The sequence below is a fragment of the Typopeltis vanoorti genome, chromosome 19 (genome assembly GCF_054136105.1).
Source record: "Typopeltis vanoorti isolate ZY-2024b chromosome 19, IOZ_Tvanoo_1.0, whole genome shotgun sequence".
NCBI lineage: Eukaryota > Metazoa > Arthropoda > Arachnida > Uropygi > Thelyphonidae > Typopeltis > Typopeltis vanoorti.
In genome coordinates this window covers 28,231,224-28,243,573 of record NC_143567.1, presented here as the reverse complement: position 1 = coordinate 28,243,573, position 12,350 = coordinate 28,231,224, and the positions used below count along the sequence as shown (strand labels likewise).

The following is a 12,350-nucleotide window of genomic DNA, read 5'->3' as shown; positions in this document are numbered from 1 at the left end:
GTCAGCAATCTGTTATGGAAATCTGATATACTTTCCTTGTCCCTTTGTACCATCCTCTGGAGTTTCCATAAGTTCGGCCCTAGACTCCTTACTTTTGACAACTGCGAGATCAGGACCTCTTTGAATTTAGAGTAGTCCGGGGTCTCCTTCAGGATTGGCGATGAATATAGCAAGTTTTTTGCTTTCCCTATTAGCTTACTGCGTAGCAGTATCAGAAGTTGGAAATTGGCCATCGGCCAATCTTTCTCAGTTCTTCAATGTAGCAAAAGAATGTAATCACGTTATCTGTCTCTTCTCCTGAGAATTGTGGGAATACTTGTTGAGGGTTTATGGTTCAGAAGAACTCAGAATCATTCATTTCAGAGCTAGTGGGTAGAGACATATCTGTACTTAAGTTCACAGAGAAATTCCTCAAACTTTTCAAAATTTTGCTATTAATTTCAGTAGCAACCTGATTGCCTGACTTGAATTCAAAACCAACTCACTGTGATCGACCAATTAATCTTATTCAAGCAATCAAATCACATCCTACTGGCTGCACCATTGTTATGTCCCTTTGTTCATTATTTAATTTTATATACCTTTTCTCTTATTTAATTCTATATACCTTTTCTCTTATTTAATTCTAACCTTAACTTAAGCCAGGACTCTGGAATTGCGGTTGTCGACATCAAACTACCGAAGGCGGTCCGGAATCCATGAATAGGTGAGAGAGAGAGAGAGACCCGACATCCACGAAAAACAAAAAAAAGCCTTCTTGAAGGGGAGCAGACTCCTTTTATGTTGCACCTTTGGCGCCCTCTTTACTGCTACGTTTTTTCTGGCTTGGTACCTATCCTTTTTTTTCACGTGTGATGGTCCCTTGTATTGCGTCTCGTTGTGCACATGGGACGATCCTCTCCTCCGCATCTTCCAAAAATTATGAGCTCGCGCTGTTCTCCATGCAAGAGCCACTGCCTTAGGCCAAATGTTCAGCCGAAAGTTTTGCCAGTGGACTTTGAACTTTTGGTTTTACCTCATGACAAACATTTCATATAGAATACCTCTTAATTGTTACAGTTTACAAAACAGATCATATTACTTAGATTAAATAAATTCCATATTAAGGTATCCAATTTATAGCACTTTTTACAGTCTGCTTCTTTACTTAAGCACAAGCATCTCTTTGTTGATTTATTACACTTGTTAAATCCTGAATGAAAATTTTCTAGAATCAAAATTCTTCATTCAAGATCTAACACCATCTACAATTGGGTGTAATGGCACATTCGGTTTGTGGATTTTTAGTAGTCCATATATCCAGGGAGTCTGATTTGCATGGTTTTAGTTTATTAGTAATTTCAAGGCCTGGAGGTGACTTTTTTAAACCTTGCAACTATTTACAGACCATATAAAAAAAAATCAGCATCTCTTATTTGCTCAACCAAGGACTAGCCACAGTCCCTAGACCTGCCAGGTGTTTACCAGGTCTGTTGCAGCTATAAACTATCCTACTATACAGCCAATATCAGCATCTCTGAACATAAGAATTATATATGTTTCCACCACTACAACTACTCAGACTTGCTGACAATGCTTTGAATATCTGCCACAGGATATGCTGGAAGATGACCATTTTATTCCACCGCTGCAAATACAAATATGGGAGACTATTCTTTGATACTCCATCAGTCTTAAGAAACTACTCAAACCCCAACAAATTTGGATGAATGAAACTGCCCCAAATTTAGGAGGCTCTCATCCTCAGCACTTCAGCCAAGAACAATGATTTTAGCTGACTGGAGAAACTACTTAAGACTTTGTAATTAGCTTACGGAATTAACAATGCATATAAAGAATATTCATTAAAGGCAATTTTAATGAATAACTTCAATATTTCGGCAACGTTATGTTGCCATCTTCAGGAACATAAAAATATGGTATGTGCATGCAGGCATTAACAAAAGCAAATGAGGAAGAAGGCAAGAAACTAATATTGTTCCTAAAGTCCTAATGGTGCCCTCTGGTGGGCTAATTGGGTTGTCTTGGCTGTTGGGCTGAAGTTCTCATAATGTAAATCTCCCAAATTTGGGGTAGTTTCATGCACCCAAATTCACTGAGGTTTGGAATGTTTTTTAGAGCTGCTGCTGATTCCTTTAATAATCTTTCGTACTTGAACTTGCTGCGGTGTATTATTTTAGTTTTCTTCCAACGAATTCCATGGTGGGTATCTAAGGCATGGTCTGCCAGCCCAGAGTGGCTGTACTGGTGAAACCGGATGTAGTCTTTGTGTTCTGAAATCCTGATATTTGCTGTCCTGCCTGTTTGGCCAAAGTAGGACAATTTGCAGCTGCAAGGGACCTGGTATACACCAGGTAGGTGTATACCAGCTAGGGGAAGTGGTTGGTCTTTGGTAGAGCGGATAAGGGATGCCAACTTTTTATATGGTCTATAACAAGAAGTCAGGTCATATTTTTTGAGGATATTGATTATTTTCTCAGAGGTGCCTCGGATGTAGGGGATGGTGATAGATTTAGTGTAATCTTTATTGTGGAGGGGATTGTGGTTTATTGGTTTTAGTATTTTTTGGAATTATAGCCATTGGCTAAGAAAGTGTTGAGGATATGGTTTAGTTCAGTGGTTAGGGCATCGTCATCTGAGCAGATTAATTTTGCCCTGTTATATAGTGTTTTTTATAACCCCATATTGTTGTGAGGGGGGGGGGGGGATTGCTGGCGATTGTATCTGCCTGGATGGGTGAGTTTTCTGTAAACAGAGAAAACCAAGGATCCATCAAGCTGGCGAGTGATTAAAGTGTCTAGGAAGGGGAGGATGTTGTTTTTCCTCTTTTTCTAAGGTAAACTGGACTCTGGAAAACACTATACGGGAATCAGAAATGCCACTGTGGTAAACAATCAAAAGGACTACAAAGGTAAGCTTAATGCTTTAGTATTAGACTGTATGATCAACCTCCCTGTTGAATATAATCCTACCAACTCTCAGATTAGAACTCTCCACAGACTCCTTAAGAAAGTCACTAACAAACTAAAACCTTATAACTCTAGACCCCCCCCCCCAGATTATATGGACTCCCAAAAATACATAAACAAAATTACGTCCCATAGTGGATGGCATTGATTCCCCCGCATATAAATTAGCCAAACATTTAGCCAAAACGCTCACACACTATACAGGCAACACACCTTCACACACAAAAAACTCAGCCCACTTCACTCAGATTAGAACTCTGTGGAGAGTTCTAATTTGAGAGTTGGTAGGATTATATTCAATAGGGAGATAGGTCATATGGTCTAATACTAAAGCATTAAGCTTATCTTTGTAGTCCTTTTGATTGATTACCACAGTAGTGTTTCTGATTCCCGTATGGTGTTTCCCAGAGTCCAGTTCACCTTAGAAAAAGAGGAAAAACAACATCCTCCCCTTCCTAGACACTTTAATCACTTGCCAGCTTGATGGATCCTTGGTTTTCTCTGTTTACAGAAAACCCACCCATACAGGCAGATACATTCACCAGCAATTCCACTCCCCCCCCCCCACACACACAACAATATGGGGTTATAAAAACACTATATAACAGAGCAAAATTAATCTGCTCATATGACGATGCCCTAACCACTGAACTTTTCAATGAATAACTGAAGTTAACTAACCACTGAACTTTAATGAATAACTGAAGTTATTCATTAAAGTTGCCTTTAATTAATATCCTTTATATGCATTGTTAATTCCGCAAGCTAATTACCAGTTATGTATGACCAACGTATAAGCCTTGCTACTAGAATTACTTAAGACTTTAGGCTCATGTTTGGTTGCCATGCTTCAGCCTCATTACTCAGCATAGTGTCTGCATGATATCATATTGTACTGTGTTCCTTGATGATGGCAATTACCAAAATACTAGAAACATGAATTAAATTTATTGTAGTTAATATTAGATTGCATTGTAATTTCCAAGCTTAAAGGATTAGACTTCAATGAGACCTGAAGAAAGGTTGTAGTAGTAACCCTTCCCGTAATGTTTTTGTATTATGGGATACTGAGGCAAGTGAAGTCAATAGCCTCTATGTATAATTAGACTAGACTTAGAAATATGCAAACTTTGTTTACACAAGGATAAAAGGATTAAACAAGAATGTAATTTCTTGTCAATTCTAATGACAAACTCAAATAAAAAACAACATATGTACATCAAGTCAAGTTCTACATCAAACTGGGGTGAGAAAAGTATCTTGAGAATTTTGAAACTTGCTTACAGAGAGAAAACAATGATGATTAGTTTCAACTGAAGAGTGGAATGACAGCTGTTAATGATAATATTGGGATATCCATTCACGAGCAAAATGAATGTAAATGAGGAACAAATCAGGAAACTTTTCTGTGAAACAGATGCATGACTATGTAAGGTTAGATAATTAGTTGGAAATCTCAAGATTCCAAAATGCTTTGGGATCATTGCAAAGTATTTTGATCCAAGCAAAATAAACATGCAATGCAGTAAAATATGCACAGAAAATTCTGACCCAAAACAACTTGCCTAATTTCTGTGTCTTCTTTCCTCTTAAGAAACTAGCACCTGGTGACTTTTTTTTCAAAACTCAACTTGGTAATGAATCATAATGGCACATCAATTCAAAAGATTGCAGAATTATACTTTGCCAAATCAAAACAAATGTTTTTGAATGGGTATGAAGTTCCTTTATATCATGTTTCTTGCTATGAAGTAGCAAGGAATAAGGTAAAAAAAAAATAAAATAAAATAAGAAGAGGAGGGGAGGAAATACAATCTGGAGAAATTTTCAACATATATAGCACTTCTATTTGATAGTTGCAGTTGTTATTAACTGCATTTTGAAATGGCAATGGCAGCATGGAACACAATGTATTTTAATATGAATTATTAAAATGACATAAGACTATAAAACAAAAACCTAGTAATATATATACATACTGGAACATTAATAACTTCCACATTACTCAGCTGCAAATTAGGGACATCAACTGTGGCATTAATGACACAGTTTATTCGATGCTTGCGTATGTTCTCTATTGTAACAGCTGTTGCAGAAGATATAAATAAATGATCATTCACTTGAGACATTACAGTAAAGAGAGACATTGTGAAGTTTCCTTTTCAGCTGACGTTTCCTTTACAATATCTTCTGATGTTATCCAAGCATTTTTCAATTTAGCTGAACACTGTAAGTAGCAAAATATTAACATTGTAAAACAAAAATCATTACATTGAAATTTAATTAAAGACCACAAATTTCCATTTAACAAATTGATATAACAACTGGCTATTTATCGAATTAAAATTAAAAACATATCTTTTACATCAAGTCAGTCAAACTGTCCTGAATAATAGTGCTATCTTCTCACAACAACCTGCTCAAGTAATGCATGTTATGAAATTATCTTTACTGAGAATGAGTGGACATTGGTTTGAAAGCAAGAATGGTGAATAAGTGTGCACTTCCTGTACATTTTGAGAGTGAATGCTAGAAGTGTGGGTCAGGTCAAAAGTCAGAGTAAAACAGTAGACACAGCAAGGAATAGGCATAAATATTTCAGTGATAAAAGTCATAGGATAGGACTCAGAATAAATATGATGAGCAGTAGTGCACTCAGGATTTAATCTTGGGGGGGGGGGTAGTCGAGTAGATGATTTGAGAATACACACTGTGCATCGCATACGACCTATGAATGAGCATAGGTCGTATGCTCATTCATAGGTCGTATGCTTTTCCTAATGAATAAAAAAATGAATTTTATTCATTAGGAAAAGATTTTTGGAAAATTTTCCAGCATTTTTCCCTCTTTCTTTGGGGGTGCCTGCCCCCCCCCCCCCTCTGGTGATGAGAACAAGAAAGACAGCATGGATAATGTGAAGAAGAATGAATAGTTATAATACTAGGGATAGTGAGCTTAAATGAAGCACAAGCTTGAGAGAATGCAGAAATGCCTAAGTAGTGTAACTGAGAAGAGAGAGAGAGAGAAATAAAGAAAGAAGGCACAAGAAAAGAATGCTTGATTACGTGAGAAAGAAAAGAATTTCGTATAGTGGTTCTATTATAAGAGGTGTGTGCTTGATGAGAGAGAGTGATGAAATCATGCTTACCAAGTGCTAAGATTAATGATGTTAGTGAGACTATTGGAATACAGTAAGGCAAAGTGAAAGAGTTGATTGTTTTGGTAGGAATAATGTGAAGGGATATAAGTATGCTATAAGGGAAAACATGAAAGAATTACTGAAAGAAGCAAAAGAGAAGAGTGAGAGAATAAAGATAATGAGTCTGTTACCATGGTTTCTTAGCAAGGCAAGAAAGAGAATCATGATTGCAAATGAGTCGATACACAGGTTATGCAGGAGGAATGATGTGTGGAGTTTTATGGATGTATGGAGTGAGTTTGACGGGTAACAGGAGTCTTACATAAGTTGGATAGTTTGGTTGAATGGATTTGAAATTAAGAGTATATAAAAAGTGCTGCTGAATGGAGTGAGATATGAGGTACAAAACTGGGGATGTTGAACTACTGGTGTATGTGTGTGTGAATGTGCTAGTACCAATGAGGCAAGTAAATGTGAGAATGGACAAAAATGCTTATTTAATATAAAGTGTAAAGATAGTTGTGAGCCTAGGAGCTTCTGCAGTTCAATGTATACTAATGACAGATGCATTCAGAGGATGGAGAGGAGTTTTTGGCACTGGTTAGTTCTTGGTTAGTTAATGGATGACAGCAGGTATAATCAGTAGGCTAGAATATGAGGGATATAGAATTTTCAGGGAGAAACAGAGAGAAAGATGGAGGGAAGGGGTATTGCTGATGGTAACTGACAAACTGCAGCTAAAAAGATTAGGAGTCAGTGAAAGTAGTGCCTTTGAGGCAATCTGGTGTGAGACAGGAGCTGACTGAAAAAAAAAAATATATTCAGTTGGTTGTTACTATAGGCCAGTGAGGTGCACTTGTGGAACTGCTAGTGCCCAAAGACTGATGCAAGCTGTTAAAAAAAAAAAAAAAAGTATTAGTAAGGGAAGATATTACTGTGTTTATTTTGTGAAAATACTGGTTTTTTTTTAATTTGCATTCAAATTGACATTTTTTTTTGTAAAATTATGTGGTATTTTGCTAGGATTTTACTGTCTTAGCATTGCCTCCATGTGTATCGATTATTCAACATGGTGGCAGCCAGCTTAGCAATAAACCTATCCCTGCTCCCAACCATTTTAAGACTATGTTATTCATAGAATAGTTGATGATTCTGTAGTTTGTTATGCACGGTAGGTATATATCCCACTGTTTAAAATGTGGCAGGTGCAAGACGGGAATGTGTATGTGCGCATACACATGTACATACATGCAGTGGGCAGTAGTCGAGACAAGCATCTCGACCTTGGGATTTAGTGGCAGTGGAGATCACACTTTGGAAATGGGTGATTTTCAGTTTGTGGATGCCAGCAGTGTGTTGGAGGGTGGAGAGAATGTTAAAGCCATATATATGAATTTATCCTTGGGCAGTTTAGACAAATGGTTTGTCTGATGGCCATGATTGTGTGTGAGAATGTAAATTGAAAGCGATTGGTGTGGAGAGAGAAACAGAACTGCTGAGAAAGGAGATTAAAGGAGTTAAAACTTTGAAAGATTAGATTCGAAATTATGGAGAATAGAGAGACATGCAAATAGATCAGAAGATTCAATAGTTAAATGAATTATACATAAATATATCAGTTGTTCATGAAGAGTGCTATAGATGGCGCTGTATGAAAGAGGTTGAGTATGAAAACCAAAAGTATTTCAATTTTTTTCCTCCTTTTTCTTTCAGAGTTCTTTTAGTCGTCTGACTCACTATTCGACTAACTATAAATAATAAAGATAATATCCATAAGCTTCATAATTATGTCTGCTTATCTGATAGTATTTAAGTTGATCTGCATGACAAATAAGTTCAATGAGTGAAGGGCGAGCAATTATTATGGGGGGGGGGGGCATCAACTATGGGATCAGAGAGCAGAAAGATGGACTCATTGGTGGAAGAAGAAATGGAATTTATGCAATTATTAAGAAATAATTACCCAAGGCATCATGTGATGGAAGGTACCAAGGATTTGAAAGTGCTAGGCCTAATAATTACATCAGAGAATTTATCTGTAACCAAGATAACCACACTGCTGCCAACTGGTGAGAGTGATCTGGGAGGTGACTAAACAAGTGAAATTTTCAGTTAACGGATAGGAAATTAATGATCAATCAGCATTTCAACAGTGGTGGTCACCATATTGGAGAAGTTGATTAAGGGAAAAATCCAGGGATGAGACATGCTATGGAAAGGAACATTTTAACAATTTTCAAGGCATCTGATTAGTAGAGAAGCCTGCTCAACAAACCCATTCTACGTTGTCCTACCTTCCATCCTCTGTAACTCTCAGTCAGTAACTTATGCTGGAAAAGACCTGGATTCAAATCCCATCTAGGACACACAGAACTTTATAAGAGCTGTTCAACTGAAGGTGAGTTAGCTGGTCCCATATGGAAGTGTTAGGGTGTTATCTCTCAGAAACTCTCATCACAAACTAGCCAGAAGAACACATACAATTAACAAACATATACATTGGCCTCACAGCTTTAGTTGTTTGATTGTAATTTAAAACAGCCTAATCCAATTCAAGCCATTGTTTGTGAATGGCAATTTTTTTCACCTGGTTATTCACTACAAGTCATGGTGAATGGTTTGCTCTTTTCAGATTTCTCAATGCAAGAATACTCTAGGACCCTTCTATTGCCTGTCTTATTTCTCATTCTTTCAATGACCTTAAATCCTATCCATAGTTTTGCTACCAATACTATATTCCATTCTTCCCATAATTTGACAAACTTTGTACTGCTATAATGTCAAGTTTCATGATATTCCATGGACAATGCCTTAAAAATCACTATTCTCCATACCATTTGTCAATGGGGGTAAGGACAATCAAGTTACCTTCATTGTTACCAATACATGAATAACATACTTGTGTAAAAAGCCTTAGTTCATTTCCCCTTATATTTAATAATACCCAAAATAGATAAGATCAGATCTCTCTTTTTGGACTCGCTGATCTTTAGCCTTGTATGACACAAAAATAATGTATATATAGCTTTGTCAAAAAAATTCATTGTCCTTTTCTTCTCAAGATATTGCTCTTCACTTGTTAAGCTACTAACTCTGTACAAATTCGCCCTAGAATACATTCTCAAGTTTGGGGAAGTGCACCAAAAACATCCCAGAATTCTAAAAATTCTCGATGCTGTCCAGAATGGGACATTTCAGTCAATTAGTAATCTCACAGACACTCCAACTGCAACCTCATCGACTGCCTTGCAACATGTTTTACAAATCTCTGTGGTGACAAGACTGAAACAGCTTTAGACGGTAAACATGTCAACCTTTATGTTTTTAAATTCTATTCTATGGAATTTTATTTATTTATTTTTATTTCTTTCAAAATTGCACACAGAAATACAGTAAGCTATATTATCTTTACCTTGCTTTTTTTAACAGCGAAAAGAGTGCAGTTTTAAAAGTACCATATTTCAAAAATTACTAAAAGGCACCAACTTTTTTTGGTTGTTTGGTAATATTACAAAAGTAATGAATTTAGTGATATGAAAATTTAGAAATTTCCAGAGGAACGATGTTGACTGTATTACCTTAATTTCCAATCCCACCTCCAATTTTTTAACCATTTCATGATTTTATCTGATAAAGTATCTCTTTGAATTTTCTTATTGTTTTTCCAATAAGCTTTTCTGATAGACCAATGTTCATCAGATAACACTGATGAACTATGTTATGATAAATTAATACAACATAAAGCAGTTCAACGTTATGTGAAATGAGTGTGCTTAGCAATAGGATTTATTGCTAACCTCATTGCAGAATGAGGCATCCCAGGGATGTCTCATTCTGCAATGCCTGCTGGGCAACAAGGTGAGGAATGTGTAGCACAGAATTATTATTTTTTTTTAAAGTAATTTTATATAACATGAAGCAATCCTGTAATGGTTCCATCTGTTCATCGGACATCAACAGATGCCATATGGCCACCCAGATGCTTGGTGATGTGCCACACCATTCCTCGCTAGGTGGTCCTGTTGTATGCTTTTCTAGGGACTTCGAAGATCAGTCATTCCACAATTGGAGGTGGGATTGGAAATTAAGGTAATACAGTCAAGATCATTCCTCTGGGAATTTCTAAATTTTCATATCACTAAATTCATTACTTTTGTAATATTACCAAACATCCAAAAAAAGTTGGTGCCTTTTAGTAATTTTTGAAATATGGTACTTTTAAAAGATCAGTCATTCCACACACACCATCAATCTCATTGAAGGTCTACCCCTTCCTCTTTTTCCAGGAAGTCCTTCTTCCATCCTTTCAATGTGTCCAAAATATTTCAACTTTTTTCTGTCAATATCTTTAAGCAGCCTTAAAGTTTTACTGATCCTTTCTAGTACTCATCCATTGGTTCCCCTTTCAGTATAAGATATCCTCAACAGCCTTCTGCAATACCACATCCCAAAAGCAACTATCCTTTTCCTATTAGAATTCTTTAAGTTCCAAGTCTCAAAGTCACTGTTGGAATAGATGAATAATATACTGGTGTAAAGAGCCTTAGTTCATGTCCCCCCCCCTTTTTTTTTTTTTGAAAGTTTATTTTTCACTTGGTTAGACTATAATAAATTTAGTTCAATCCTTTATCCAAGTGTGAGCAAACAAAGTTTGCGCCTGAAAGGTGCATTAAGGGAAGGGCCACTACCCTAGGCCACTAATGCTTCTGCCTGGTATCTCCAATTGGGCCTGGCTCCCACTGAAGAGACCTCAATAAAAGTCGAAACTAATCTGGGTAGTGGCCCTCCCCTTAATGATAACATTATACATATCCACAAGGAGATGTGTTTTGCATTATGGGAGATACTGAGATAGGAGTGATGTTAACTTGCTCCACCTTTGCAACAAGTTGCCCGGTGTTGTACCACCTTACCCCAGTCCTGAAGATACTTTCAGTCGTAAACTTTGTTTGCTCACACTTGGTTAAAGGATTAAACTAAATTTATCATGTCCCTCTTATCTAGAAGGATGGATAGATCCATCCTTCCAGATTTTAGACAAGTCTCTGATTACTGTTTTAGCCATTTCTAATCTTCTTTTGACATCTTCTGAACAGCAATTCTTCGCATTAATAATGGATCCTAAGTACTCCGACTTGCTGACTTCCTCAATTTTTTCTCCAATTAAGGTACACTTGTTTCTCAGGAGCTTTTCTGCCTGTATTTTCTTTGAGAACCATAATCTTTGTCTTGCTAGGATTGAGCTAAATTCATCTATTCTTACTGATTTCGTTAACTTTGTCAAGAATTTGTCCTAGTTCTTCCTCGTCATTACAGAGATTACTGTATCATCAGCACACCTCAGATTACTGATCCTAATTCCTGTCTTGAGCTTATCCAATGCTTCACGCATGATGTCCTCCATATATATATACTAAACAAGTGAGGAGATAGTAAACATCCTTGCCTTACTCCTTTTCCAACCTGATGCCAATCACTTAATCCAACACCTTATCAGTCTGATAGTGTGTAATGTTTAGCAGTGTGTGTGTGTATACATGTATATTTAAAGTGAAAAGTTAATGGCGTTACAAGTATGCTTTGTTCAAAAGCTTTTTTCCTCTCCCTTTTTATTTGGGGCATTTTATATACGATTGCACTTTCGTAAAAGTGAAATCAAATTTGTAATTATGTCACTTAACAACCTACTTTTTATACTTACTTTAACACAGATGACTACACGAAATTTAAAATAGTTAACGTGATCCTTTTAAGATGATCAATTTTAAACTACAACCAACATCTAAATCGTTTACATTTAGTTACACGAACAAGTTAAAACTTACAATAATTTACGAAGTAATAACCAAAATCCATAGGATACATCATAAACACACATATACACCAACTACTTGTACACGTGAGTACACGACTATCGCGACACAATGTGGTTTGTTGTAAATAAATAAATAATTTTATATAATATGTAAGTAAAAAGAATTTGTACACTCCTACGAAGAAATGATTCGGTTATAAATAAATTGCTAGAATGAGCTTTATGACTCCACCGAGATCAGTAATGACAACGATGATAATAACAGCAATGTACAAGTGCTGTATGCAAAGTTTAAGTTTACTGTGCTATAGTTAGATAAGATAAGTGAACAAGTAGTTTGAGAAACATGGATAATATTTGTAATCAGTAAAAAAGCTTTCGTAATTAACAAGAAGAAAATAACTTTCCTGATCATCTAAAATAATA

The 12,350-nt window shown here is 36.3% G+C and overlaps 1 protein-coding gene across 1 annotated transcript in view; it reads right to left on the bottom strand.

Annotated features, from left to right (window-relative positions):
- Window positions 1-11,920, bottom strand: part of LOC150095944 (dual specificity protein phosphatase 14-like) — a 28,812-nt gene extending 16,892 nt beyond the window's left edge. The window contains exons 1-2 of the mRNA XM_090409413.1: window positions 11,811-11,920; window positions 4,949-5,196 (exon numbers count right to left, since the gene is read on the bottom strand). Coding sequence (XP_090265539.1) covers window positions 4,949-5,116 — 168 coding nt within the window. The 5' untranslated portion in view covers window positions 5,117-5,196; window positions 11,811-11,920. The remainder of the gene's footprint in view (window positions 1-4,948; window positions 5,197-11,810) is intronic.
- Between the last annotated feature and the right edge of the window lie 430 nt (window positions 11,921-12,350).